This window comes from Medicago truncatula, chromosome 2 (assembly GCF_003473485.1).
Source record: "Medicago truncatula cultivar Jemalong A17 chromosome 2, MtrunA17r5.0-ANR, whole genome shotgun sequence".
Taxonomy (NCBI): Eukaryota; Viridiplantae; Streptophyta; class Magnoliopsida; order Fabales; family Fabaceae; genus Medicago; species Medicago truncatula.
This window is the reverse complement of record NC_053043.1, coordinates 21,726,546-21,753,001: the sequence shown is the minus strand read 5'-3', so window position 1 is coordinate 21,753,001 and position 26,456 is coordinate 21,726,546. Positions and strand designations below refer to the sequence as shown.

At 33.7% G+C, this 26,456-nt stretch overlaps 3 protein-coding genes across 4 annotated transcripts; 2 read left to right on the top strand and 1 right to left on the bottom strand.

Annotated features, from left to right (window-relative positions):
* The first annotated feature begins 567 nt into the window (after positions 1–567).
* On the top strand, positions 568–1,413 carry LOC112419382 (uncharacterized). Its single transcript, XM_024777019.1, has 2 exons — positions 568–795; positions 889–1,413. The coding sequence occupies exons 1-2, from the start codon at positions 568–570 to the stop codon at positions 1,411–1,413; spliced, it is 753 nt and encodes a 250-aa protein (XP_024632787.1).
* A 3,964-nt stretch (positions 1,414–5,377) lies between these two features.
* LOC11411659 (CTD small phosphatase-like protein) lies at positions 5,378–13,659 on the top strand. 2 transcript variants are annotated; one of them, XM_003595517.4, is made up of 7 exons: positions 5,378–5,536; positions 7,334–7,592; positions 9,018–9,118; positions 9,994–10,087; positions 10,724–11,245; positions 12,382–12,719; positions 13,147–13,659. In XM_003595517.4, exons 2-7 carry the CDS (start codon positions 7,424–7,426, stop codon positions 13,303–13,305), a joined length of 1,383 nt encoding a protein of 460 aa, XP_003595565.1. In that variant the 5' UTR covers positions 5,378–5,536; positions 7,334–7,423; the 3' UTR covers positions 13,306–13,659. The 2 variants fall into 2 exon arrangements, with proteins under 2 accessions (XP_003595565.1, XP_003595566.1); XM_003595518.4 differs by having other exon boundaries at positions 9,018–9,145.
* A 4,977-nt stretch (positions 13,660–18,636) lies between these two features.
* LOC11411658 (polygalacturonase) lies at positions 18,637–22,034 on the bottom strand. The gene is made up of 4 exons (XM_003595515.4): positions 21,556–22,034; positions 20,562–20,851; positions 19,764–19,989; positions 18,637–19,022 (listed from the first exon to the last, which is right to left on the bottom strand). Exons 1-4 carry the CDS (start codon positions 21,991–21,993, stop codon positions 18,801–18,803), a joined length of 1,176 nt encoding a protein of 391 aa, XP_003595563.1. The 5' UTR covers positions 21,994–22,034; the 3' UTR covers positions 18,637–18,800.
* Positions 22,035–26,456: the final 4,422 nt, after the last annotated feature.

Genomic DNA, 26,456 nt, shown 5'->3' with positions numbered 1-26,456 from the left:
TTTTTTTTGAAAATTTTCTTATGATAAGGACCTAAGGGAGTATTAGATAATACGATGGAAATAAAATTGATATTTTTTCTTTTAAAAATTTATATAAGACGAATTAAAGTATTATAGGAATACAATGGATACATGAACTTTTCATTGAACCATTAAATTAATATTTATTTTCATTCCCATCTTTATTGGTTTAGTAGTTCAGTTTAGTTAGTTTTAGCTTCTGATGTGCAGCTTCTGATGTCTTCAGAAGCAGAGTCTAGTAACAAACCATGGTTAGCGTGTTAACCAAGGTAGTTAGTTTGTTAGAGGAGTTTGTTACAACGTCCAGTTGTATATATACTTACTCATGTGTTATAAATATATGACAATTCATTCAATAAAATTACACAAGTCTTTTACTCATATCTCTTTTTTCTCTCAAAATCATAGAAACCCATAATCTCAATTCCATCTTCTTCAATTGAACACAGTTTTAAGTGCTAGTTTCATTCTAATTTCATACATTGTTCCATCAAATTGGTATAACAGAGCCTGGTTCGTTCATTGTTGTTAGAGAATTCGTGAAGAATGGCAACTCATAACAACAACATTCCTACGCATCTACCAATCTTTGAAGACAAGAACTTTGATCAATGGATCGTGAAGATGAAGGTGATCTTCAGGTTCCAGGATGTACTTGAAGTTGTGAATGAAGGGATACCAGCACTGGCAGCGAATGCAACTGATGTACAACAAGCAGCACATAAAGAATTGCAAAAGAAAGATGGAAAAGCTTTGTTCTTGATGCATCAGAGTGTAAGCAATGAGATCTTTGAGAAGATCATGCATTATGAAAGCGCGTAGGAGACATGGGATGCATTAGAGAAACTGTATTCTGGTGATGGTAAGTTGAAGAAGGTGAGACTTCAAGCTTTGAGAAGACAGTATGAAGTGTTGACAATGGAAGAAGAAGAATTTGTTAGTCAATACTTTGATAAGGTGATCAATCTTACAAATCAGATGACAAGGAATGGTGAAACTGTCACTGATGTGATGAAGGTGGAAAAGGTTCTCAGAACCTTAACATCAAGATTTGATCACATTGTAGTGGCCCTAGAGGAATCTAAAGACTTAGATTCTATGAAGATAGAGGAACTGCAGGCAAGTCTTGAAGCACATGAGTTAAGGTTGATTGATAGGAATAGAGAAAGAGGAAAAAGTGTATCATCTGATCAAGCTTTGCAAGCTCAGTATGAGAAGAGAGAAAAATTCAAGAAAGGGAAGAAATCCTGGAACAATCAATCTCATAAGGATGGTGAAGGTTCTAGCAAGAATCAAGAAAAGAATGATGCAAAGTTTGATCAAAAGAAGAAAGATAAGAAAGACATTCAATCCTATAATTGTCAGAAAATCTTCAATATCTTGATATGTTAGAGCTATTTTGCTAATGCTATATCAATGTCTTTCATCAACGACAAGATCTGTTTGATGGTGGTCGAAAATCTTCAACATCTTGATGTGTTAGAGCTATGTTTTTAAGTTGGTTGATTGATCTTTTATGCTTTTAGATTTTTATTGAATATAATGCTTGAGTTTAATTTTTGATAATTTCATTTCTCCCCATTCTAAAAATTTGAATTTTTTAATATTTCATGAATATTATGCAAACGAAGCTTTAGATCAGAAAAAATGAGGGGAAATTGGAAAAAAAATTGATTTGAACTAATGATGTAAAAAACAAGTATGTTAATGTCCAACCTGAAAAACGGATATTTAATATAAGAGCAATGATACATGAACCACCTTATGTGGATGTACCACTTTTAGCTGTAACACATCAACATTCTCTCTTCCTCCACATCCAACCATCATAGACCACCGATGTCATTTTCTCTCTCACAGCCGCCGGTTTATCCATCGGCCACCATATCCCCCTCTCCACTGAACTCACAAACCAGCGATGACGACAACGTCGAAATACAAAAAAACTCAGATATGCGCCAATAGTTCCAAATTTTGTCACCACCATCACCAAAATCAAGAGACTGCATAAAACACACAACAACCTTGCATTTTGATTTGTTTTTTTTACTGGTCTGCGTTTTCAGATCTACTGTGAAAGAGAAAAAAGGGAGGCGGCGGCGATGAGAGAGACTGCGATAAAGATGTCCGACGGTGCTGAGGCGGAGGGCGACTGCGAGATGGTCAGAGAAGAAAGGAAGATATTTCTGTAAAAGGCAACCTAAATGGGTTTTTGTAACCATAAGGATGTCTAAATAAATTAAATATAAACATGTATCACCTTTCCGACTTAGAATTTGCAAGATTAATTTTTATAAAAGAGAGTATTATTAGAAAGAAAAATGAGAACAAAGATAATTTGTGGGCCTAATATCTAAACCCAATGTAACAAGAAAAAAAAAAGTGAGAAATAAGCTAAAAATACTACTACCACAACAAAGTCTTAAAGACCGAGGATCAAAGAAAACATTCATAGTAAGAAAATCAAGTGTCTAAGCACTTAAACATAGAGTTTCGAAGAGATATCCAATCCACAAAGGGAAAATTGAAGCAACATTCTCTGTAGAAAAAACAAGCTCCAAAGATCTACCAACAGAGAGTTGGAAATTAAGAAGCTGTAAGTCCGAACCGGCTAAAATCCGATAATTATTGTCTCAAAAACTATAATAATTAGAGTTGTGTAGATGAAGAAAAAAAGAAGCAGGAAGAATGAAATTGAAACTCGAATTCCTAACTCATTTTTATTTTATTTTGGCATTTTGTGATTCACCCTCTCTTCTAGGTTTCATTGTTTCTTTATATTTGTGACGACGACCAAACCTACCGCAATATGAGGTCGCCATCAATCCCTCTCCTTTTCTCCTTCTCTGTCTTCTTGCTACTTGAGTGGCTTAGTACTAGACTTCGGTGCTTTTCCATTCTTTTTGCTCGAGCTTTGTCATCCGATTGAAGTCTTCTTGTCCCACTTTTTAGCATTGTTTCACGTCATTTTAAATGAGGTTATTTTTTTACCGGTCACCGTTGCCTCTTGGCGAAGCTGTTAGTGTTGTTGTCCTTTTGTTCGCTTTGGTGCAATTTGATCACATATTTAGACCTGATCTGAATCCATTAACATTAAGATAGGAAAATCATTGTAAATTTGTGGTTATCTCTATCATCTTATTCATATTTTCGTTTTCGTTTTTTTAAAAAAAAAAATACATAAATGCACTCACAGTGTCTTTCTCACATCTAAATTCACTGAACCTCAGTCTATTTGAAACCACAAAACATGATTTTATGTTTCCTATAATCAAGACTAGGGTTGGGCATAATTGACCGATTCGAACATAACCGATCGACCCACATGGATTGAAGTGCTAACAGGCCGATTATGTCCGATCTTTGGATCCAATGGGTTGTCTTTTTTGGATTTGCGGATTACGTCGGTTCAGGTCGGGTGGTTTCTTTCTTCCATCGGTGATCGAACCCAACCAAACCATATGTGTGTTAAATGATAGGCCTTATGCACCACAAAAAAAAACTAAAACGCCAAACGAAACAACCCTAACACTAGATCCTTCTCTATCACTTTCTCTCTCTGCATCTGACATTCTTCTCCTTCCCGCAACATATCTTCATTCTCCATCACTCAACAAAAGTTCTCTCTCAACCACCACACCATCCTCTCATAATAATCTTTCATGACTGTTTTGCTAACCCTCAAAATGTTTGGGTTGTGGTTGTTGAGAGCTAGATTTATGTCATTTTTATATTTTGCTAATGCTAGATCAATGTCCTTCATCAACGACAAGATATGTTTGATGGTGGTCAAAAATCTTCAACATCTTGATGTGTTAGAGCTATGTTTTTAAGTTGGTTGATTGATCTTTTATGTTTTTGGATCTTTATTGAATATAATTCTTGAGTTTATTTTTTGATAATTCCATTTCTCCTCATTCTAAAAATTTGAATATTTGAATATTTTATGAACATCATGCAAACGAAGCTTTAGACCAGAAAAAAATGAGGGAAAATTGAAAGAAAAAAAGAAGTTGATTTGAACAATTGATTTAAAAAGACAAGTATGTTAATGTCCAATCTGAAAAACTGATATTTAATATAAGAGCAATGATACATATACGTACCACCTTATGTGGTGGCTACCATTGTTGTACCACTTTTAGCTGGCGCATTTTATATTTATAATTAAAAAATCATGTTTATTCCTATTTGGCATTTATTTTTTATTTATTTATTTTATTAATCAACTAAGAACAACACATCAACATTCTCTCTTCCTCCACATCCAACCACTCTCTTTTCCTTTGTCTACCTCACCGACCGCCGACCATCGACCACCGTCGTGTTCGTCTCTCTCACCCCAACCATCATAGACCACTGATATCATTTTCTCTCTCACAGCCGCCGGTTTATCCATCGGCCACCATATCCCCCTCTCCACCGAACTCACAAACCGGCGACGACGACAACGCCGAAATACAAAAAAACTCAGATCTGCGTCAACAGTTCCAACTTTTGTCACCACCATCACCAAAATCCATAGACCGCATAAAAAACACAACAACCTTGTATTTTGGTTCATTTTTTATTACTGATCTGCGTTTTTAGATCTACTGTGATAGAGAAGAAAGGGAGGCGGCGGTGAGAGAGACTGAGATAAAGATGTCCGACGATGTTGGGGCGGAGGGCGACGGCGAGATGGTCGGAGGAGAAAGGGAGTGATTTCTATAAAAGAGGTTGAGAGAGTTGGAAAGAGAGTGTGAGGGACCGAGGGCGATGCAAGTGAGGAGAGAGAATGGTTGGTGGAAATAAGTGATAAATAATATATATATATTTTTTTTAAAGAAATGCCACATAAGGGTGGTACAAGAGTGGTATGGGAGAAAGGGTGTCTACCAAACATAATCCTTAATATAATTTTGTTAAGAGCTTCATCCATCATGTGTTGGTTGAACTAATTTGAAGGTTTGAACCTGAACCAACCTGTATCGATGTCCATCCCTATAAATAATTAAGTCAGAAGATAATTATGATTAAATAGATTTTTATTGAGAAAATAAATAAAAGACTTTCAATTCTTCCTAAAATGCAAAATATTTGACCAACAAAGTTGACCTCAAGCTTCACTAACAGCCACAAAAAGAACAAGAAAGAAAGAAGCCATAACATTGAACTTGAAAGACCAACCAAGCAAGTTGAAGAACAGAACTCGAAAGTAACATCCACGCACTCCGCAACGCGCGTATGACAGCGCCACACCCTCTCTTTCCGCGAAGCAGCACGTGTCGACGCGTCTTCTTTAGCTGGTACAACACTCCACGTGGCACATTCCCAACCGTGAAATCACCAGATATCATCCCAGCCGTCAAAAACATTACCCAACAGCGCATACTCACGAACATACACTAAACCATTTCTCTTCTCTCTCTTTCTCTTTTCAGTTCTCTCTGACTCGCGGTAACGAAAATTCAATGGAATTTTAGAGAGAGAAAGTAGAGAGAGAAAGTGTTTAGTTCAGTTGCTTCTATCAAAGGTATTCAATCTCTTCTTGTGTTGTACTTTGTTTTATTCACTTTCTTTATCAAAATTACACTTATTTTTTGTTGCTTTGATCTTTGAACTGTTTTTTAATTTTGTTAGTTAAAATAACTAATTCTGTTGCATAACTGTTAATATTGTTAGTTTTCTCGGTTTTTGGACCGGATATCAAGTTTTAATTTTTTTTTTATTAGTTTCATTTTTTTATATTTTGTTTGTTATGAATTATGAAAGTTTTCTAAGTTGACTTCAGATTTGGTGTGTCAATTAATCACTTTTTGTGTGATTAGATTTTGACTTGTCATTTTTTGTGGATGAATTCTGGTTAGTTTTGTGTGTGTTGGAAAATTGGAATTGGAAATTAACTAGCCATGTTAACAAGCATCAGAAAGTGATCAAAATATGCATTTTTATTTACTTTTGATTGTGTATATAATTTTTATAACTTGATTTTGAAGCTCAACAATATATTTTTTATACGAATTTGGTGTTTGTGTTTATATATTTGGGTCAAATAGAAAAAATCATACACCTGAAGTGTGTGTGGAGAAGTGTGGGAATCTTGGGTTGGTAGTTGGAACCCACACCCCAATACACCAAATGTCCCTCCAGCTACTAATTGAGTTGTACTAACTGAAGTTCTACATATGGATAGACGTTTGCATTTTTATACACTTAGGCCCGTTTGGATTGAGCTTATGAAAAATAACTTATGCAAATAAATAAGCTTTTATATTAATTCATAAGCTCTCACTAACGAAAATTTTATCTTCATAAGTTGTTTTTTCATAAACTATCTTAACAAGCTTATGAATAATAAATAAAAGCTTATTTATTTGCATAAGATGTTTTGCATAAACTCAAAATAAGCTCAATCCAAACAGGCCAATATACTAGTGCTTATCTACTGACATAAGTTCTGACATTGTTCATTTGTTGTTTTCAACTTATTTTCATAAGTTCTCTTATATAACTTATGAAAAGATCATGTTTATACAAAAACACTTTAATGTAATTTTATCTTTTTTCTATAAAATAGCTTATGCATTGTGTTATAAGCGGCAAATAAGTTGTTTATATCCAAACAGGTCCTGAGTTTTCTATATGGCTTCAAAGCATTTTCCATTAGGCTTTTTTTGCTTCTTGGTAAAATCATTATTAGGTCTGCAATTTTACTTTATACATGTTTTTTTTTTGTTGTCTTGGATGTCTTCAATGTTCGAGTAATTTGTCCTAATTAATTGACATGGAATGTAAATATATTTGAATATAAGGTTTGGGATTTTACTTTTATACATGCTCATCTTTGTTTTCTGGATGTTTGAGTAATTTGTCAAACTAAGATTTGGGTAAACCCAATATTTGAGTATTACCCTTACAGCTTAATTTTTTTTGGATTGGTCACTGGTTCATCTTGTATTTTATTAAAGAGATAAGGCGTAAAAAGTGTTTATAAAATATGGATACCCTTACCTTACAAATTGGTTTTGCGGGATAGAATTAAAATCTCTTAAAATTCTAATTTATTTTAAATTTTGTTATACTTATGTACTATCTTGTTATCCGTCACCTATATTTTCTTAATGATATCATCATCTATTATAACCCAAAGAAGAAAAGAGTTGGCTTTTAAGTTTACTGTTCTTACATTCACATTTCTCAGTGCTAATACTAATTAATTGCTCGGTCCTTGTGTATCAGTTTTTCTATCAAAATATCTGCAATGAATATTTTTTGTCTACGGATTATATAATTCACAGCTTGGTATCTTTGTTCCCGTTTTTTGCAACAGCCTCGGCTGCTTTCACAGTCAAGAGGGACCTTGGTTCCCCACAGATGTGCCGAAAGCAAGATTGCTGTACCTATTATAAGCGCAAATCAAATGCCATCCCTAAAAATGAAGAGCAAAGTAAGTGTGAGCTGTTTGACAGAGAGAAAGGATCTTCAAATCTGTCCGAAATCAAAAGTAATCTCCAAAAACTCATGTTCTAAAATGATGATTTCTGCGCAAGATGCAGAGCTCGATGCAACTATTCAGAATTGTATAGATGGTAAGAAGATACTTGAGATGGCTTAACTTTAATCTTTCTTTGATGTTTCTGTCTAAGTATCTATGTGATTTATTTTTTCCTTACTAGTGTCTTTAAGAAGGACCCTTGTTTTTGCTGCATTTGTTCTTTTTCGGTATCTTTTTACAGCTTTTCAACATACAATACATAACATGCTGCTTGTAGGATCTTTATTGGTGGCTTGCATGGCCTATATTTTGTCTTAATTTGTATCTTCTCTTAATAAGTATTAAAATGAAGATTGATATGATATAAGTGTTCTACTAAAAAGGTAATTTATGATCATTTATGTACTTGTACATGTTACTATCTCCATCCCTCCTAAATATAGGATTCTCTTGAGTTTTTTTCTTGTACCTTTTTATTAACCCCCTTTCAAATTTCTAAGTGCATTAGTTATTTTTTTACCAACATACCCCTAATTATGTTACATCTTTTTCTCCAATGTGTAATTAATACTCTTATGCAAACATTTAATGTTCTCTCTCATAAAGGGTAAAATTGTAAAACTATACAAATTGTCAATAAATAATACTACAACAACTTTCTTAATTCCCATTATTTACTCAAGGGGGTCCTATATTTAGGGATAGAGGTAGTATTTAGGAATGTGAATCTTCTCAGATGACTGTGTTATATAAAAAGTCTTCCTGCATAGGTTGCCGCACCCTTACACTTAGTCACTTACTCACAAGTTGTTCTATGAAAGGCGTTAATGTCAATCTCTCACTACATGACACACACCAGAGGACAGAGAGAAAATACATATAGCACAATATACTAAAAAGAAAAGAAAATCCTCACTTAGACTAAATGGTTTATCAGTCTTTGCCTTGGTCAGGTGAGTTGAGCCTTTGGAGCCAATTAGAAGAGGAGGTAAAAGAACTGTCTGTAATGTGATGTAACTATGGACTTACCATCGAGTTGAATTGTCCAATTTGGTTTATGCTCTGAACTTTAAAGCATTTCTAAAGATGTGGCCTCAGAATTTCTATAGGGTCATAAATTTGTTCTTCTGTCACAATAAAAATCATGGGAGTTAAGATTTAGCTGCTAGGTATCAGAATCTTCGGATCAGAGTTTCCAAAACTGTATGTGTGAAAAGTCTATTATTAAAATGTGGAGTAGAGAAAATTGTTTCTATGATCTTCCAATAGTATAAAAGACAAGTACTTAATTTTTTAGATGAATGAAGTGGCCAGGTATGATATGAAGTAGGCCCATAGAATTGTGTATCCATTTTTTATTGTTAATTTTCGTTCTTGATATAGTTAATTTTGATTCTGTTATAATAGGCAGTATCACTTTCTGTCACTTGCAAATTACAATCTTCTTTGATTTATGCCGTTTTTAGATTGTAATTATTTTGATTCCATACATTTGATAGTTCTTGCTATTTGTCTATAGTTTCTTCAAGGACGCTACCTAAAGACAATGCAAGTAATCAATCTAATGACGGCAAAGAATTTCTGGAAGATGAAGACTCTGAATCTCAACACCAATTTTCTGTATGTTCCTCTGTCCTGGGAAGAATGGTAGAGTTTGGTTTTATTTAATTAGATTATATTTATTTGGATCTTGTGATATCCCCATTTCTTTCTTGCTGTAATATTAAGTTTTCCTGCACGTACCACATAGACTTCCGTCCCAGTCTAATAAATTTATACTTTTAGTTGTCCAGCACTTGATACAATATGTTCAGTTAAGTATATTAAAAGATATATTTGCATTAGCAGAGCATAATCAAGAGCTAAAAAATATTCTCCCTCTCTTACCTACATTGAAAAGTAGAATGTCCATAATTTAATGCATGAATAAATGAGATATTTTATAGGTCAAAATATTAACTATTTATTTTAGAACTAACTTTTTTGTTTTAATCTAGTTTGAGTTTTAAATTAACTAAATAAGAATCAATTTTTTTTTTTTGTGTGTAAACCCTCCGCTCTGGTTCCTAAGGGTAAGTAAAGCTTGGCCAAGAATTGTTTCACCCATACCGAACTTGGGTTCTCTCGAACACTTCATCCTTTGGTGGAGCTCATTAACCACTTGAGCCCAATCATTGGTTAATAAGAATTAAGTTTTAGGAAATATCAAATACCAGGATTTTAAAACTGGTTGTACATGGTTATCTACTTTGTGAAGGTGGCCAAACCCCATCGTCAACTAATGTTGGGCATACACTAATAAACATACCAACGAATTATATCTCCTCTCCTTGATAAAAGGAAACTTTCCATTTCCCAACTAGATAGATGCTTCAACTATAAGATTTAACTTTTCAGTTGAAATGTTGTTATAATTTCCTTTGAATGACGATGTTATTATATATTCTATACTTGTTTCCATTTACAATTGTCGTAACTCATTATCGTTTTTCTAGGAACTGACCGATCCCTGTACAGACAACTTAGATACAATTTTTTCTCCTGCTTTTGAGCCCATTGAAGTCCATTTACAACATTATACTGAAAAAGGTACAGGGATGAAAACTCTGTTATATGTGTTGTGTGTGTTCTTCTTTGCTTCTGACACTCTGATAGAACATGATTGGATATGTTTTCTTTTTTATTTCTGATTTTATCATACAACTCTATTTAATACCCCAATAGTTAAATAATAAAATACCACTAGGATTAAAAATATGATTTTTATAAAATAAAACATCAAAATTTTTTAAGTAATGGGATTTACAATCCAGCATGATTTCCCAAGCAGACCAAATTAATATGTTTGGTTTTCAAGCTCTGCTACATTTAAAACCGATCAAATGGTTTGACCTAATAGCTTGGACTTCTAGGATAGTTGGTTGGGTTCATAATATGGTATCCGAGCCTCTAACTGAATAAAAGTTAAATTTCACCACAAGCTTGAGCAGTTGAGTGGTCTTGTGCATTGTCGACGATATAAGCCTGAAGGAATCACGTGTTGGGGGGTGTGCTAGATATATAACCATTCATGTGTTTTCACATAATAGCTTAAGCTTTCTTATAGAGGGTTCATTCCAGTGTCTTTTAGAATGAATTGACTGCATCACAATGTACGGCTACTTTATTGCTATTTCGTTGTTAATTGTTATTATTTATATTCTGACATCTACGACTGTCTTTTAGGGAGCTTTGGTGATATTAACATGGCAGGAGTGGGAGCTGATGAGGGAAGAAATATTTGTGACTTTGAAACATGTGATGTGTCTGACTTCTACATTTCTGACATGATCATTACAAGCTTACCCTTTTGTGGAAATTCATTGGATGATGATGTCGGTGAAACAACCTTCCTATCTGATTGTGGATCATCCGATCCATCCGTGTTTTGTGCTTCAGAACAGTACATGATCCTGCCTGCTCATGACGATGATGCTAAAGTTGGCTGCACGACAGATATCTTGTCATGTGAAGAAGCCATTATGGTTCGTGAAAGTGCTAGCTTGTATTCTGCTATAGCTCAGATAAGATCCTGCAACCAGGAGTCTAATGTTAAAGATGACTTGGATAAGGCAGAGTGCTTTGATCCACAGTCATTTATCAAGAATTTACCAGAACTATCAGAAGTAGAATTAAATGGCCAGCCCACATTGGCTCCTAAGCAATCTCCAAGAAGAAAGTCAGTAACCCTAGTGCTTGATTTAGATGGTAAGAAATTACATTAACATGTTCAGTGCTGATTACTAATAACATAAAATTATTGAATGTAGCATTGGCAAAACTGATACCATTGACATAAAAGATGTATGAGTCATATGTCCAGTCCACCCTTTCTTATGAATATGATGACATGAGTACGCTGACAAGTTGCTTGTAAATGTGGTTTACAGTGTCTCTCTAAAGATATAAGAATAAATTTTGGGTGATTTATCTTTCATTTTTGTGGTGTTTAATCTACAATGAAGATATATATTTTTCAATCCAAAGCTTGGTATTGCTAATACCAAGCTGCTAAAGATATAAGAATAAATTTTGGATGATTTATCTTCTAGTTTTATCTTCTATTTTTTTGGTGTTTAATCTACAAAGAAGATATGTATATATATTTTTCAATGCATAGCTTGGTATTGCTAATACTGTTGCTGTTTCAATTCTTTCAACAATAAATAAAGTTCATGATAACAGTACCAAGTAAAAGTTTCATAAGAATCAGATGCTTAGTGTTCATATCAAAGTTTGATTTTAAAGTAGAAAACAGCAAGCATGACTGACTAGAGGTGTTGTCAAAGTTTATACCTATTGTTAACTTCAAATTAGCAAAAATTTAGTAGAAACAATTATCGCTTTTAAAGTAGAAAACAGCAAGCTCGATTGATTTGTGCCTATGAAGCACGAATACAGACACTGGACACGACACAAACACTGACACGCCGACACTGCTAATAATTTGAGAAAATCACATAATTCAGTGTAATTATGTGCCGGTGTCGTGTTGTGTTGGTGTCAGGCACGACACGTGTCCAACACCGGGACACGTCTAATCTGTGGAGTGTCCGTGCTTCATAGTATTTTGTGCTGATATCAAAGTTTGCCAGTGCAACAATATTGGTTTGTACTTGTATGCAAAAAAAAAAAAAAATCACTACAGTTGACACAACTAAATTAGATTGAATTCATTGGATTAATTTAAAACTCACTTAGTTCAACTAAAAACTTTGAGAGAATGATGTATCACATCATTTTATTGATAAGAGTTCGATTTTTCACGTTCTTTTTTATGTTTTATTTCCAAAATATTTATGAAATTTCTGTTCACTCTAGCGTCGTGCATTCTTTATGTGCAGAGACCCTTGTTCATTCTACGCTGGAGCATTGTGATGATGCAGATTTCACTTTTAACATTTTCTTCAATATGAAAGATTACATAGTATACGTAAAACAGAGGCCTTTCCTCCACAAATTCTTGGAGCGAGTATCAGATATGTTTGAGGTAGTTATTTTTACAGCCAGCCAAAGCATTTATGCAAATCAACTACTTGATATATTGGATCCAGATGAAAAGTTTATTTCTCGCCGTTTGTATCGAGAGTCGTGCATGTTTTCAGATGGAAATTACACAAAAGATCTTACTATATTGGGTATTGATCTTGCAAAAGTTGTCATAATTGATAATTCACCTCAGGTATACAATATATCACTCTCCTTTGTTGGTTCAAGTTTTCAACAATATATCTCTTTTAGTTCCCTAATTTTAAGCAGTTCTCTGTTTCTGTTTAGTATTGATGTCTGATGACAATATTATTTTGAAACTCGGGACTGTTGAGGAGAAGGGAAGGAGGGGGAAGTGTTCATCCTCCTTCCCCGTCATATCTTCAAAATTATTCCGACTTAACTTTGGCCCAGGGTTAAGGCTTATTTTACATTTAAAAGGAACAGCATCTTCTCTGCTCATTTCAACACTCAAACAAGAGAAAATAACGACCTTATTCCCTTGCCCCATTCCCCATACTAAACATCTATTGGGTACTTTCTGGCCTGGATGGGGGAAGGGAAGAAATATGTTATCTGCATTTGATGTTTAATACTTTCACTCTCGCAACGCATTTCAGGTTTTCCGTTTGCAAGTGAATAATGGTATCCCCATAAAGAGTTGGTTTGATGATCCATCAGATTGTGCACTGATGTCATTACTTCCCTTTCTAGAGACATTGGCTGATGCTGATGATGTGCGTCCTATTATTGCAAAGAGATACGGTAACAAAGAATAAGGTTTCTCCTTAGACCAAATATAACAGCTTTTCTACTTTTCTAGGTTTAGGAAATTTGGCCTCTAATTAGTTGCTAAAGGTTCCTTCCATTCAAGTTGAAATGAATTAACCTATACAATAAACAATTGGCTGTCTTATTGTTACGTACACAGTTGGTTCTCTTTTCTTCTCTCAGTTGACCGATCTGGAGTTCTCTATTGCGCTTGAAAGGTAGTTGTAGCAAGCATTTCCTTTACTTCTTTCACTCTAGTGTTTGTACAGTCAAAGTTTGAATATTATGTGTTGTTGTACATGAAATTTATCATATTATGGAATATAGTTCTGAAAGTTACATGTTTAATTTTCTATCTTGCATATGAAGTGCCAACAACTTGTCCTGTCAGCTAATAGAAACGGAAACTGTGATGTCATTAAGTTTTTCTTGATCATTGTTATCTATAGACATTTAGATTTCATACAACCATCTGCAATTGTGATTCTAGTATTATTATGTGTATCATTGTGTGTGAAGGAGGCATAAATTAGCTAACCACCCACAAAAGTATTGAAGACATTGTTCAACAATCCTAAAAATACTAGGAAAAACTTGTGAGGAATTACAACAGATTGAAGGGAGTCTAAAGATAACTGAAATTACAAAAATCAAGTTAAAAAGTTGCATTGCATGGATAAGATTGAATGGCACGTTTATTGGTCTTTCAAGCAATAACTATCATCCATAGTAACCCATTAGAAACATTAAGCACTGTCATGAAATATATGACCATACCTATATGTATGAAACATCAGAACATTTATGAAAATAACCGAATAATGTAGTATTGAGGATTTTCAAAGTGGCAAACTTATTTCATTTTAAGTTTCAGCCTTTTTGAAGCATGTAAAAGAGATTTCAGAAGAAGAATGTGAAATTAGTTGCATTCATGATCTTTAAGTTTTTGTTAAGTTGTTACTTGAAGACAAATAAATAGTTTTTGTACTAGATCTCTGTACGCCCTTATGGAAAGAGCACTTGGACTTGATGCATGGACAATGCGCAGGCTCACTTACCTTGTATTGAAATTGAACTTTTATTATTAGAATGTAGGCAACAAGGATCAACCTCTAAACGATTTGGTCAGAGAGGTCTTGATATCATGTTTTAGAATTTAGGTTAGGCCTAACCCAACTCAAAAAGCTAGCTCAAGGGGTAAGGATTAGGTAAGCCTTACAAAAACTACTTTGGCCTAACTCAATACACTTCACACCCAACACAATTTAGGGATGAACAATAGTCAATAATGATTTGTTTATCTTCAGAACAAGGGATGGTCATAGTGTCTGTTGTTGTTTTCTGCATATATCTGATTCAGTATTCATGTCATTTTGTCAAACTATAAAATGGCATCCATACCTAAACTTCCAATGTCTCATTTTATGTGAATGTGAGTTATATTATTAAGGTTTGTAAGAGTTTCTGCTTAGGTGGTTTGTGTATGTGTAGTTAAACTTGAAGAAGCACTTATAAGGAGAATTGTCCAGATGGATAGTCCAATAGATTTAGATAGAGGACAACCAAGGAAAACTATAAGTCAAACCATTAAGAGAGATTTAGAGGTAAATGGCATATCTCTTGACCCAATACTTGACAGCATTTTATGTTTTTTTTTTTTTACAGCGACAGCATTTTATGTTGTTGATTGGTCCATTTAGCCGATTTGATCTAGTGGAAAAAGAGCTTTGTTGTCGTTATAAGGATAAACATTAAACAATGTTAGCAACACATTCTTTGTGATTAGTCCATTTGGGTTGTAATTTAGGAATCAGAAAATGATGTTTTTAATAGTGGGTCCAAAAGAGTGTTGTTAGCATTTTTATAAGGATATCCCTATGCACCTATTCTAATCATTTGTATTTGTGAGGTATGGGAAGCCTTAAGGCTTGATTAAGATCTGGTTGATTAATTTCGCTATATTGATAGAGAAATTTGAATAAAATTTTTTATGCTCTCAAGGCTTCAACTAATGTCCTAATAGAAATCTCACGTATAATTTAGAGAATAGCTGTCTCCTAATAAAAGTACTTTGGAAACTTTTTATTTGTACATTGGTTCAATAAAAGTGAGGGGTAACCTTGGCGCAACTGGTGAAGTTGTTGTCATGTGACTGAAAGGTCACGGGTTCAAGTCCTGGAGACAGCCTCTTGTGTAAAACAGGGTAAGGTTGCGTACAATACACCAAATGGTGGGACCCCTTCCCGGACCCTGCATATGCGGGAGCTCTAGTGCACCGGGTTGCCCTTTTATTGGTTCAATAAAAGTGCTGTTTTTGACATGAAAACCTTGCTGTAATGTGAAACATGAATGTTTGAGCCTCTGTACATGATATTTACATTAGTAATGTTTAAGCATATTTTCGTCTAATTCTGGATAGATCTGCAAACTGCTCTTCATCGCCTTTTCTATTTATAAAGTAGTTTGGCAATCTATCATGTCGAAGTCGGAAATAATTTCCCTTGAGCTGACAATATCAGAGAGGTAATAAACTAGCTTCTTTTTCTTTAACTACTTTCCTAAACTTTGATCAAACTAACTAGTTATAAAAAATTTGTATTCAATATTATCCGTTGGGTTCTGACTTAAGGAATAATGTAATTTAAATAGTCTTCTTTGCTTCCAAGTGGCTTTTTGCAGTGTTTTACCATTCGTGATGCTTTGGTTGTTTTGATAATTTGACCTATCTATCAATTTCCTTGATATTATGCCTGTGCCGGAGGTTTGTATTCAAGAAATAGTTGGCACAAGTAGAAAGAGATATTATAATTCGGTTAACATCCTAAATTGTCACACTGGCTATTCTGTATATAATAGATGGCTATCACTGCTTTGATGATTGTCTGCTAGCTCTTGCTATCATTCTTTCATGATATTGCCATCCATTGTCTGCAGGTGTGTGAAGATTTTTTTTTAATAGATTATCTCTATTGGCTGTCTGATAGGTATGTAAATATTGATCACTTAGTATAGGAGTTTTGCAGGTGATTGTTAATTCTTCTGCCATAATGTTTTACACGTTTCGCCTTCAAAACCTTAAGCAAGTTGGTACAAAAATTGTAAACTCCTATCTGAAGTGTTCAGTCTTTGTTATTTCCCTTTTCCCTATCTGTTTCATTTTTGGCCATTTGTTATTTGTCATTTACAATTTGTCATGATTGTAAAGACAAACACAAGTAATTCTCATTTTCCTCTTGCTTTGGTGTTAAAAAAATTTGGTTCAGGTAATTAGAGATCACTCTAGCCTGAATATTGTTGGATTGGTTAATAATACAAGTAACAATCTAAGAAAATGTATTGTTATTCACGATTTATGATAAGAAACTGTCACATTATATGTATATATGATACAAGTACGGTAGATTATTATATAGATAATAAATCATTAATTTTGATTAGATTGATATTACTAGATTGGTTAACCCAAAGAGCCAATCGGAGTCGCTGGGTTCAAACTTGGAACAAATTTGAAATAGTTTGGTTCGGTAACGTGTATATGATTTTAAATTCCCAAATTCCATCTGTTGAAACAATTTGAGTTTGTATTCAGTTTATTGAATGTAGTTGACTAATTTTATGGATTGAATCTAGAAATGTTTCAATTTAGTTCATGTCTTTGAATTTAGTCTCAATGTTTAAAAATTGTCGTGAACTAGAATTTACCATTTTTCTTCAGGTTAGGCCCTCTTTGTAATAAAAAAAGAAAGAATATATTGGTTAAAAAATAAAATAAATTATGTTTGTTTAATGACAGTGATTATCTAAATCAACCTGCTCATCAATAAGTTAACTGATTCAGGTTTGAAATAAAAATCTCTGATTTTAACTTAAAACCTAATGAATTTTGACCATGTAACAAATTTTGACCAAAATTGATCAAAAATAAATTGTGCACACTTTACATCACGACATAAACTCAAAAAATTCAACTGCATTAAAAAAAAAATGCCTCATCTGAAGTTCCACTGATGGGTGGTATTTGAGGGAGCTTTACCCTAGCTTGTTTGTGGCTAACTAGTTTTGGAGACGAAGCTACTTTTAAGGGGGTTAATACTGTGAAACCCTTTGTTTTCTAATGTAATAAAGCCCTAAGTTGAGTTTAGTAAATTTAAAGTATGTGTATTATAATTCTTTTTTCATGTGTTATTATGTGCGCTTAAATTCCATCATCTAACTTCCGATGTCTCGTCTAGTTAGCTGATAGAATAGCATTACATTTTGATAATGTGTGTGATTCAAACCTATTTCGATGTCTAGAAACTAGCATCTGCACATGCCTATAACCATGTCCTTTTTACAAAAAAGTATATGTCACATTTTTTAAATTAAACGATGTAAAATAGATTGCACATCATAAAAGCAGCAATAATACATTAATATAACGAAATAAGATTTATATCATGGAATGTGATAAGAAATGACTTGGTGAATTCAAAGGTGGATCATAGTTTTCTTGATTACTTGAGAATGAAACAATTACAACAATTTAGAGATCATATGAGAGAGTATGATAAGCTACTAAGAACTCTATCTCATAGGATGATAACTAACTTTCCTATAATCAAGGGAAGCAGTTATGACAATTTTACTAACCGAAAACTAGCTAGAGCTTTGATAGCTTGTGTTGCAAGTAATTGAGATGTATGGTGTTCTTCTTCCTTATCATGTGGCAAACTTAATTCTAAGGCTTTTAGTGTTATGTTTCAACAATGAATTTATATCATATCAAACATAGTACCACACATTTATAAACAATGCTTTATTTAACTAAGTTGAATTGTTTAGAAGACTCTATAGGTTTTTGCAAAGAATATCTTGGCAAATATAAGGATCATAATGCCACATTCTAAATCTTCACACAACACTTGAATATCAAAGGTTTACTAAATCATTCTACAAAATTAGAGCCAATTTGCAAAATACTACTTTGGAAATAGTTTTACAAAATATAAATCCTCTAAAAAAAGTTTTACAAGATATAGAAATATTAAAATACAACACATGAGATAGATTAGTATTGAAAGACTAGTTGGAAGGAAAAAACGGATAAGACGTTTTCACCGGTGGTATATAAAACGAGATCATATTACCAAAACAACTTATAATATGAGATAGATTAGTATTGAAAAACTAGTTGGAAGAAAAGAACACATCTTGTGTGCCTCATAAATTCTCCGACGAAGGTTTATCACTAAAACAGTTTCATACAAATTGTAGTATCGAAGGACAACTTATTTTTGTATAACAGTACATGAATTGGAGTGAAAGAACTATAATACTAGTATATGAAGATATATATTCAATTCAATATTGATGAATTCTATAAGTTCTTGATGAGGAACTCAAATCACACAAGTTTCCTCTAAAAAACAATATTCATGTTATTCACAATAATGCAAAGAAAATTTTTAAGAATGATAATTTACACTTATAATCAACTTTTTTTTTATTTAAATTTTTTTATTCAAAGGCAACTTTTTGGAATGACTAAACCAAGGGTACTTCCTCCAGCATTTCTACAAGATGAAGAAGTTTTAGATCCTTTTAGATAAATGAGGTTTATATCTTGCAATTTGAGACCCAAACATGGGTTGCTTTGACTGCAATCAAATTTGATAGCTACTGGACTTGCTGAAGTTCCCTTTATGTGTTGATATGATACACTGCTTATCTTCACCCCAGAATTCTGTATTCAAATATATATTTATAAACAACAAATAAAAGTTATGTTTAATAATAGCTATTATGTATTATTGAATTTGAAAATAAATATGTAATTTTTTTACTTTAAATCTTGTAAGAAATTGCTGCTAGTATTAATGCACACATGGAAAGTTTTGTGCATTAATTGAGGTTAGCTCGATTAAATTATGGCGATCTATCCTAATTTTGATAAGTGGAGGATGTCGAATTCGAACCCACATCCAACCACATCAAATATCCCAACAAATATCATCTAAGCTATACTTACCTAAGGATTCATCTAAGTTAAATGCATTAATCATTATTCTCATAATTAATTATTTCGCCTCGTCCAAAGACTCGTGTTTGGGAGTTGTGGACCGTCAATATCTAATTAAGGACACAACACCCCTCTAGAAGGGCTTGAGCAACCCTAGGCACGTCCCCCTAAGGCCGCGGGCCTCATAAGGTTTCTAGAAGCATCTAGAATGCTTGAACATGACTTAGGGACCATGTTACTTGGGGCCTAAGTCACGGAAACAAAGCCCAAAAAAGGGTATAAATAACCCATCGAGAGCATTCTCAAGGCAGAATCTAAACAGTTCTAAACTTCAGTTTTAAATATTGTACTCACTGCAAATACAATGCAAAAATGGCTTCATCTAATCAAATAATAAAAAAATATTTTATCATCCTAAGTAGGAGAAATGTAGTAATTGGTATTAGTAATGTGTAGAGAAATAACCTGGTGAGGACAATCAGTTTTGGTGCAGTATCTTTGATCGATAATGATGGGATAGTAGACATTTTGCATGATGAGATTCCTAAAATTAATATCTCTTGCATATCCATTGTTTGGTTTTGCCCATGATTTTATTCTAACCCCATTTTGTGTTTTGGTAAACACTGAATCAGTCACTGTCACGTTCTCAACTCCTGCCTCATTTGAATCGCTGCCCAAACTTCCAATGCTACAATTAAAGACCAATGAAAATTGAAGGATTTATTAATTTATGGATCGATACATTTAAAAAGGATAATAGTTACTTTACTATTTTATTTTTTTGGGTTTCCTGTTGGGACATCATATTGAGCCGTGAACAAAGCAATTTAAAGAGACACCACAATTTAACGCAAAACATGAAGGCAATGAGTTTATGGGTCCGGTCATCTTCATTGGAGTAATTCTAATTTAGGCACGTCATATACTAATGTAAGTATCACTCCGTCGGCGAGAATTGAAATATTGTTTTGTCGCGTTGTAAAAGTCAAGAGTCTTGTGCTAGACTCAACTTCATTGGTTATATATTTTTTTCATTGATTACTATTGATCAAGATTTAAAAAAACTTTTTGCTTTTTATTAGATTTTCACCTAAATTTCGTCTTTATTTTTTCCTTTTTGCTAGCTTAAAATAGTAGGATAGTTGCTCAATAGACATCTTAAAATTGCTCATTAAACAAAAAAAAAAAAAAAAACGAGATCAAATATTACAATCCAATCATATTTTACGAAATTTAAAGGTGATGGGAAAAATGAATTACCTAATGCCATGACCAGGGCCACATGCAATACGATCAATCCACACATGAGTTGTACCCTGATTTATGGATATACAATCATCACCAGTCATTATAGTAGAATGGCTTATAGTAACTCCAGTTGAAAATTGCACATTTATTCCATCTGTGTTTGGACTTCTACTAGGAGCCCTAATTTTCACATCTTTTATTACAACATTTTTGCAATGGTCCACTGCAATGTGTATTGCCTTGCTGTTTAATGATGTTAATCCACTAACCAATACATTTTTGGACCAACTGAATGATATAGACTGCACTTTCAGATAATATTTGTTAGTCCAATAATACTCCGTAAACATAGCTCAGTTGTCAGAGACATGTATATATGCTGTGGCCGGGGCAGTGAACTTTTTAATCGTTAGTTCCACTCTTTCTTAATTTGAACTTTGAATAAATGATTAATTTAGTCATTGAAATTATCAAAGATATTGTCCCCCAAAATGATAAATTGAAAATTCTTGAGATGCATAGTACACGTCAATGATGAAATTCTAAACAAAATAATAAAAGATTATATACACCATCATGCAATTGTATTTTATACTCTCAATCTGTGTCAATCACAATGGATCGATTATTTAAAACATTTGACTTTAATCATAACTATTTTAAAATTCACAAATATGAATAGTTGTGATTTATTGACAGCATAAAACTTTTACCTTATCTGTCTTTAAAAATTAGGTTAAACTGCACTTTTCACTCCCTAAATTTTAAAATGTTGCGATTTTGACTCCCTGTTAAAAAAAATGGCCCCTTATCTTCTAAAAAAGTTGCGATTTTAGCCCCTGTTCTGGGACACGTGGCTTCTTCTCAACAATTTTGGGACGAAAGGGCCAAAATTGTCATTTTTTTAACAGGAGATCAAAATCGCAACATTTTAAAACTTAGGGGGCAGAAAGTGCAGTTTAGCCTAAAAATTAAACATATAATACTCAAACATGGATATACATACCCTTGCTGCAGCAGGACAACTCCTTCCAGCTTTTCTACACCGCCAATAACCAGCACCTTTTCCATCAAAAGTTCCACCATAAATTGAAACCCAATTAACTTTCATAAACAAGATCCAATATCCAGAATTACCAAGTGACTCATATTTTGAAGGTGCAACTATAGTACCATCAATTTTAAAATCAATCTTGTTCAAACAAGGACCCCAAAAACTCACTTGTTTTAACAAGAAACTTCCTTGAGGAACATAAATTGTGGATGCTTCATTTGATTTGCATGCTAAAGACCATGCACTTAGAAAAGGTTTTGTTGAGTCTTGTGTGCCATCAGATTTTGCACCAAAGCTAGCCACATTGATAGAGGCAGCATTTGAAGTTTCAAACAAGATGCTGAATGTGGCTAAAAATAGAAAGATGATGTGAATTTTTAGATGAACCATGGCAATGATGAAAATATGATAGGATTGCTAGAGTTAAGAATTATTCATTTATATTTATACACTTAATTGTAAGAGGTGAATATGGGGGACAAGGTGTAAGAAGATATTTATTATCACATGGTTTGAAGTACAAATCAAGCTTATTATGTGTTAAGTTGCTTAATAATCTCATATTTTCAAGCCTTAATTCGTTGTAAGCATATGTGCTCAAGGCTTTCGTATTTGGCTTATAGATTATGAGGTATGAGGTTTCCTGCCCCGTATATGGGTGTAGGAACCAAATCAAAATATCATGAACCCAAAAATTCAATTCAAACCCTTAAATTGGTTCAATTTTTCCACAAAAAGAAAAACAAATCGGTTTAATTTTTGTTCTTCTATGTATTCAAGTTGACGCAGTTGGAAGCGTAGGTTAGCCAACGCTAAACTTAGATTGAAAAAAACAAGTTTGCAAGCGACAAACTTATGAAAATAGGGTTCCTGAATCCATCACAAATTGAGAAAACTCTCTTGAAATATTATTGAACGAATAAAAGTTATCTCTTAAGCTACAACTGTTAAACTTAAATATGAAAATAACAAATCTTAAAGGGCCAAAAAATAACAAACTGAAAACAAAACAAACAAATAATAAAATTAGGCTGAAATAATAAAATACTAATAAATTAGTATGAAAACCCTCATTCATCACAAGTCCAAACTGAATCAAATTTGACTTATATGTGTGTGTGTGTGTATATATATATATATATATATTAATTTACCGTCATTTAAAATCAAGGGTTAATAGTGTTTTTATCCCTGTAATATATGTCATTTTCGGTTTTCGTCCCTATAAAATTTTCGGTTTGATTTGTGTCCTCGTAAAATTTTTATTTTCCGGAAAACAACCTCAATAGGCCATTTTCAGAATTTTTTTCAAGAAATTTTGGTTTTTGAATGGCCTATTAAGGGTGTTTTCCGGAAAAAAAAAATATTTTACAAGGATGCAAATCAAACCGAAAATTTTATAGGGACGAAAACCGAAAATGACTTATATTACAGGGGTGAAAAACACTATTAACCCTACAAGGGATGAGTCAAGGAAATAAATATTTTCAAATTGCAGTGGCACTATCTGATTTTTACAACTCCGAGTTCAACTACGAAGGGTTAGGAGCGAAGCTTTGGTTATTTTTCTGAACAGGTGCACTTAGATTGGCCACCATAGCAAGAATCCTGGATGATGATAAAGCCATTTTGTTCTTTTGAAGAAATTTGAAAAGGATTGAAAGATTGTTTAAAGTTTTTCTCGGAGGTGAAACTTTTCTAGATGCGCAGAAAATGGTGTTTTTCTTTTCTCTGAGAGTTCTTGAGAGGGAATGAGAGAGAAAGAAATGCAAAAATTGAAGAAGGTAGAAGAAGAAAGTATTTATACTTTCTAAAGAAAGAGAAAAGTAGAAAAATTTTGAGTTATCAACCAATAAAAAGTTGTTGTGTGGTCGAAACCTAGGAAAATTGGTTGCATATTGAGGCCATTGATTGACACTTGAGGTTCTTAGGTTGATGAAGTGGCCCACTAACTTAATATAAGGTGGCGCACTAACTCCCTAAAATGGCGCAATGATGCTTTTGAGACCGAAAAGACAATTTTGAAGTGATGTCATGATAGTAGTGACATCATTTTTCTTGGAAACATGAAAAGTTTTCAAAAATGTCAATCTTCTATTTCATTCAAAATTCATTTGAAAATGACATTTTTTGGGGTAATTTGTTAGCCTGTGTTTTAATGCTTGTTTTCGACAGGCAATTTATTTAGTTGAAGAGAAGCTTATTTCAATTTAAACTATAGGGAACTGCGTTCGACAAGGTATGATGGATGTTAACATGTTCAGAGTACTTGAGTTCGACTAAATGGAGTTCATATTTCCTTTGAAGAGGCAAGATCAAGGATCCAGGACACGTGGAAACAAGTCAAGTATGTCGAAGATGTGTAGTGTAGGACCGTTGGTAGTTTCAGTTATTTTACTTATGTATATATAGAAGTTTTTCATTGAAAATAGGGGTCACAAATCATTATCAGAATTCTTGCACTCGAATCATCCAAGTCTAAGAGAGAGAAAAGTAACAAGAATGTATGTACATTGATTTGATGAACCATTTTTATTAATGCAATACAAATTTATTTCTTTTAAATCTTTTTACTTTCATCTTTGAAGTTTAAGTTTCCTTTCAAAAGTTCTACAAACTTGTTTCATTATGTAGAATTAAATATTAATCTTCATCTTCTATATGTTTCATCTTAAGAACATCATGAACATTTTTTGAAAAAACATTGCACAACGTGTCCTATAATATTTATTTTGATCCTGCAAGTAATAAATTTAAAACTAGCGTCTTATTTACCAAAAACACCGGTAAATAGTTGTTTGGAGACATGATACATGATGTCATGTATCTCCATGTCAATATGATGTCTAATGAAAGACGTTGTCATTACTACTAGAATATTAGGTCTTTTTATCGGTTGTACTTCAAAAAATGCTAGGAGTCATGGAAGTTGACATTCCCAACGTTTGAGAAGGTTTGTTTGGTCGTGAATGTCTTGAATTTATGCTTGCTAAAGATGACGGTTGTTCCGTATTGGTTACAAGAAGGGGGTTGAATTGTGTTGGCTTTTCTGATTCTTTTTCTAAGTGTTAACATTGGTCAGAATCTGATGGGTTCAGAGTACGACTCAGAGTCTGAGTGCATCGGATAAAACAGAACACAGAGATAAGAGAGAGAGGAGGGGGGGGGGGGGGGGGGGGGGGGGGAGCATACACAAGCAATTTATATTGGTTCCTCCCACAACATGGGAGTAATCCAGTCCCCTTGCACTTCTAAGAGATTTCACTATAATCTTACTAGATTACAATTGCTCAAGGACTCTTCCAAGAGACTTCCAAATACTCAAGCACACTTGCAACTTGCAAAAGACTTCCAAATGCTCAAGGTCACACCAAGAGACTTTTAATGCTTAATCACTACTGAAAGAGACTTCCACTGCTCAAGTATAACTATAAGAGACTTCATATTTCTCAAGGACACTTCCAAGAGACTTTTAAAGATCAAGCACGCATGCTAGAGACTTCCAACACTCAATCACAACTGAAAGGCAGATATAGTTGTCATACCCCAATTTTTGACCCAAGATACCACTTACACGTGTCATTTAACTCCGACCGATCTCAGCCTTTCGAGCAAAAATTCAGCAGGGAGGTATTTTAAAATACCTCATATATGATTCCGAGTCGGGCCCTCTTCTCTCAATTTTCATTTAATTTTAATTTCCATCTTTTATTAACTTTAAATTCGTTTTTTAATCTTTATTTTATCTCATCTTTGTTTTTTATTTTTAATCCTTTAGATGTCCCAAAAAATTAATCAAAAACCATTGTCGGATAATATCCAAACAGCTCACCCACAGTTCATTCACACAGCTCAAAACAGGCTGTCATGTTCCTCTCCAAGCAACAAAATTCTGCTCTATAAATACAACACACAAACCAGCCAAGAAAGGAGGGGGGCCCAACAGACAAAAACACAGAATTTCAATTGCAAAAACCTGCAATCACAATATCCAAAAACCAATCACAGAAAAAAAAACCCAACTCATTTCAAACCATCACCGATCCATAAACAAACAAAGAACCACACATCACAAACTGTTTCACGCTCACAGAACCTTTTTTTTCAACGAACAAAACACAAATCCAGTAGCCATAAACCCCAAATCACAAATCCAATCAACCACAAACCAAATCTAAACAGCACAAACACAAAATCATCATCAACCGCAAATCCATACAACCAAGTCTGACCCATACAAGAATCTCACAAACCGAAACACAAATCGGCTTAAGCTTTAAAGGTTACTTTTTCTTTCTTTCGTCTCTTTTAGATCTAGGGTTGAAAGGTTTGATTTTGGGAATTTTAAGGCTAAAAACGTATAGAGGAGAGAGAGTAGAAGAGAAAGAACAAAAAATAATAAAAAAGAGGAGTACATAATCACTCCGGCGCGGCCATCTTGGCCGGCCGGCCCCCGCGCCAGCCACCGGAGAAGAAGGTGGCGACGGAGAAGAATTCTAGAGAGAAGGCAGAGCCTCTCTCTCTAGAAATAAGAGAAGGGAGAGAAGTTTGAAATAAAAATGATTAAAAAAACCGGAGCTGTGTATTTATAAAAGGGATTGGACCGGTTCAACCCCTGAACCGGTCTGAACCGGTCTATTCCAGACCCACACGCGCCCGGCCTCACCCAAGGCCCAAATCCTCTTCATTTTATTTTCTGCACCCTCCTTTACTGCTCACACACGCCCCATCATCTCATTTTTCTAATTTCTTTTTCATGCATTTTAATTCTTTCTCTATCTGTTAATCCAGAGTACTCTGGCCCTATATTAACTATTAATATTATATTTTTGTTTAATTTAATTATTCTCCAG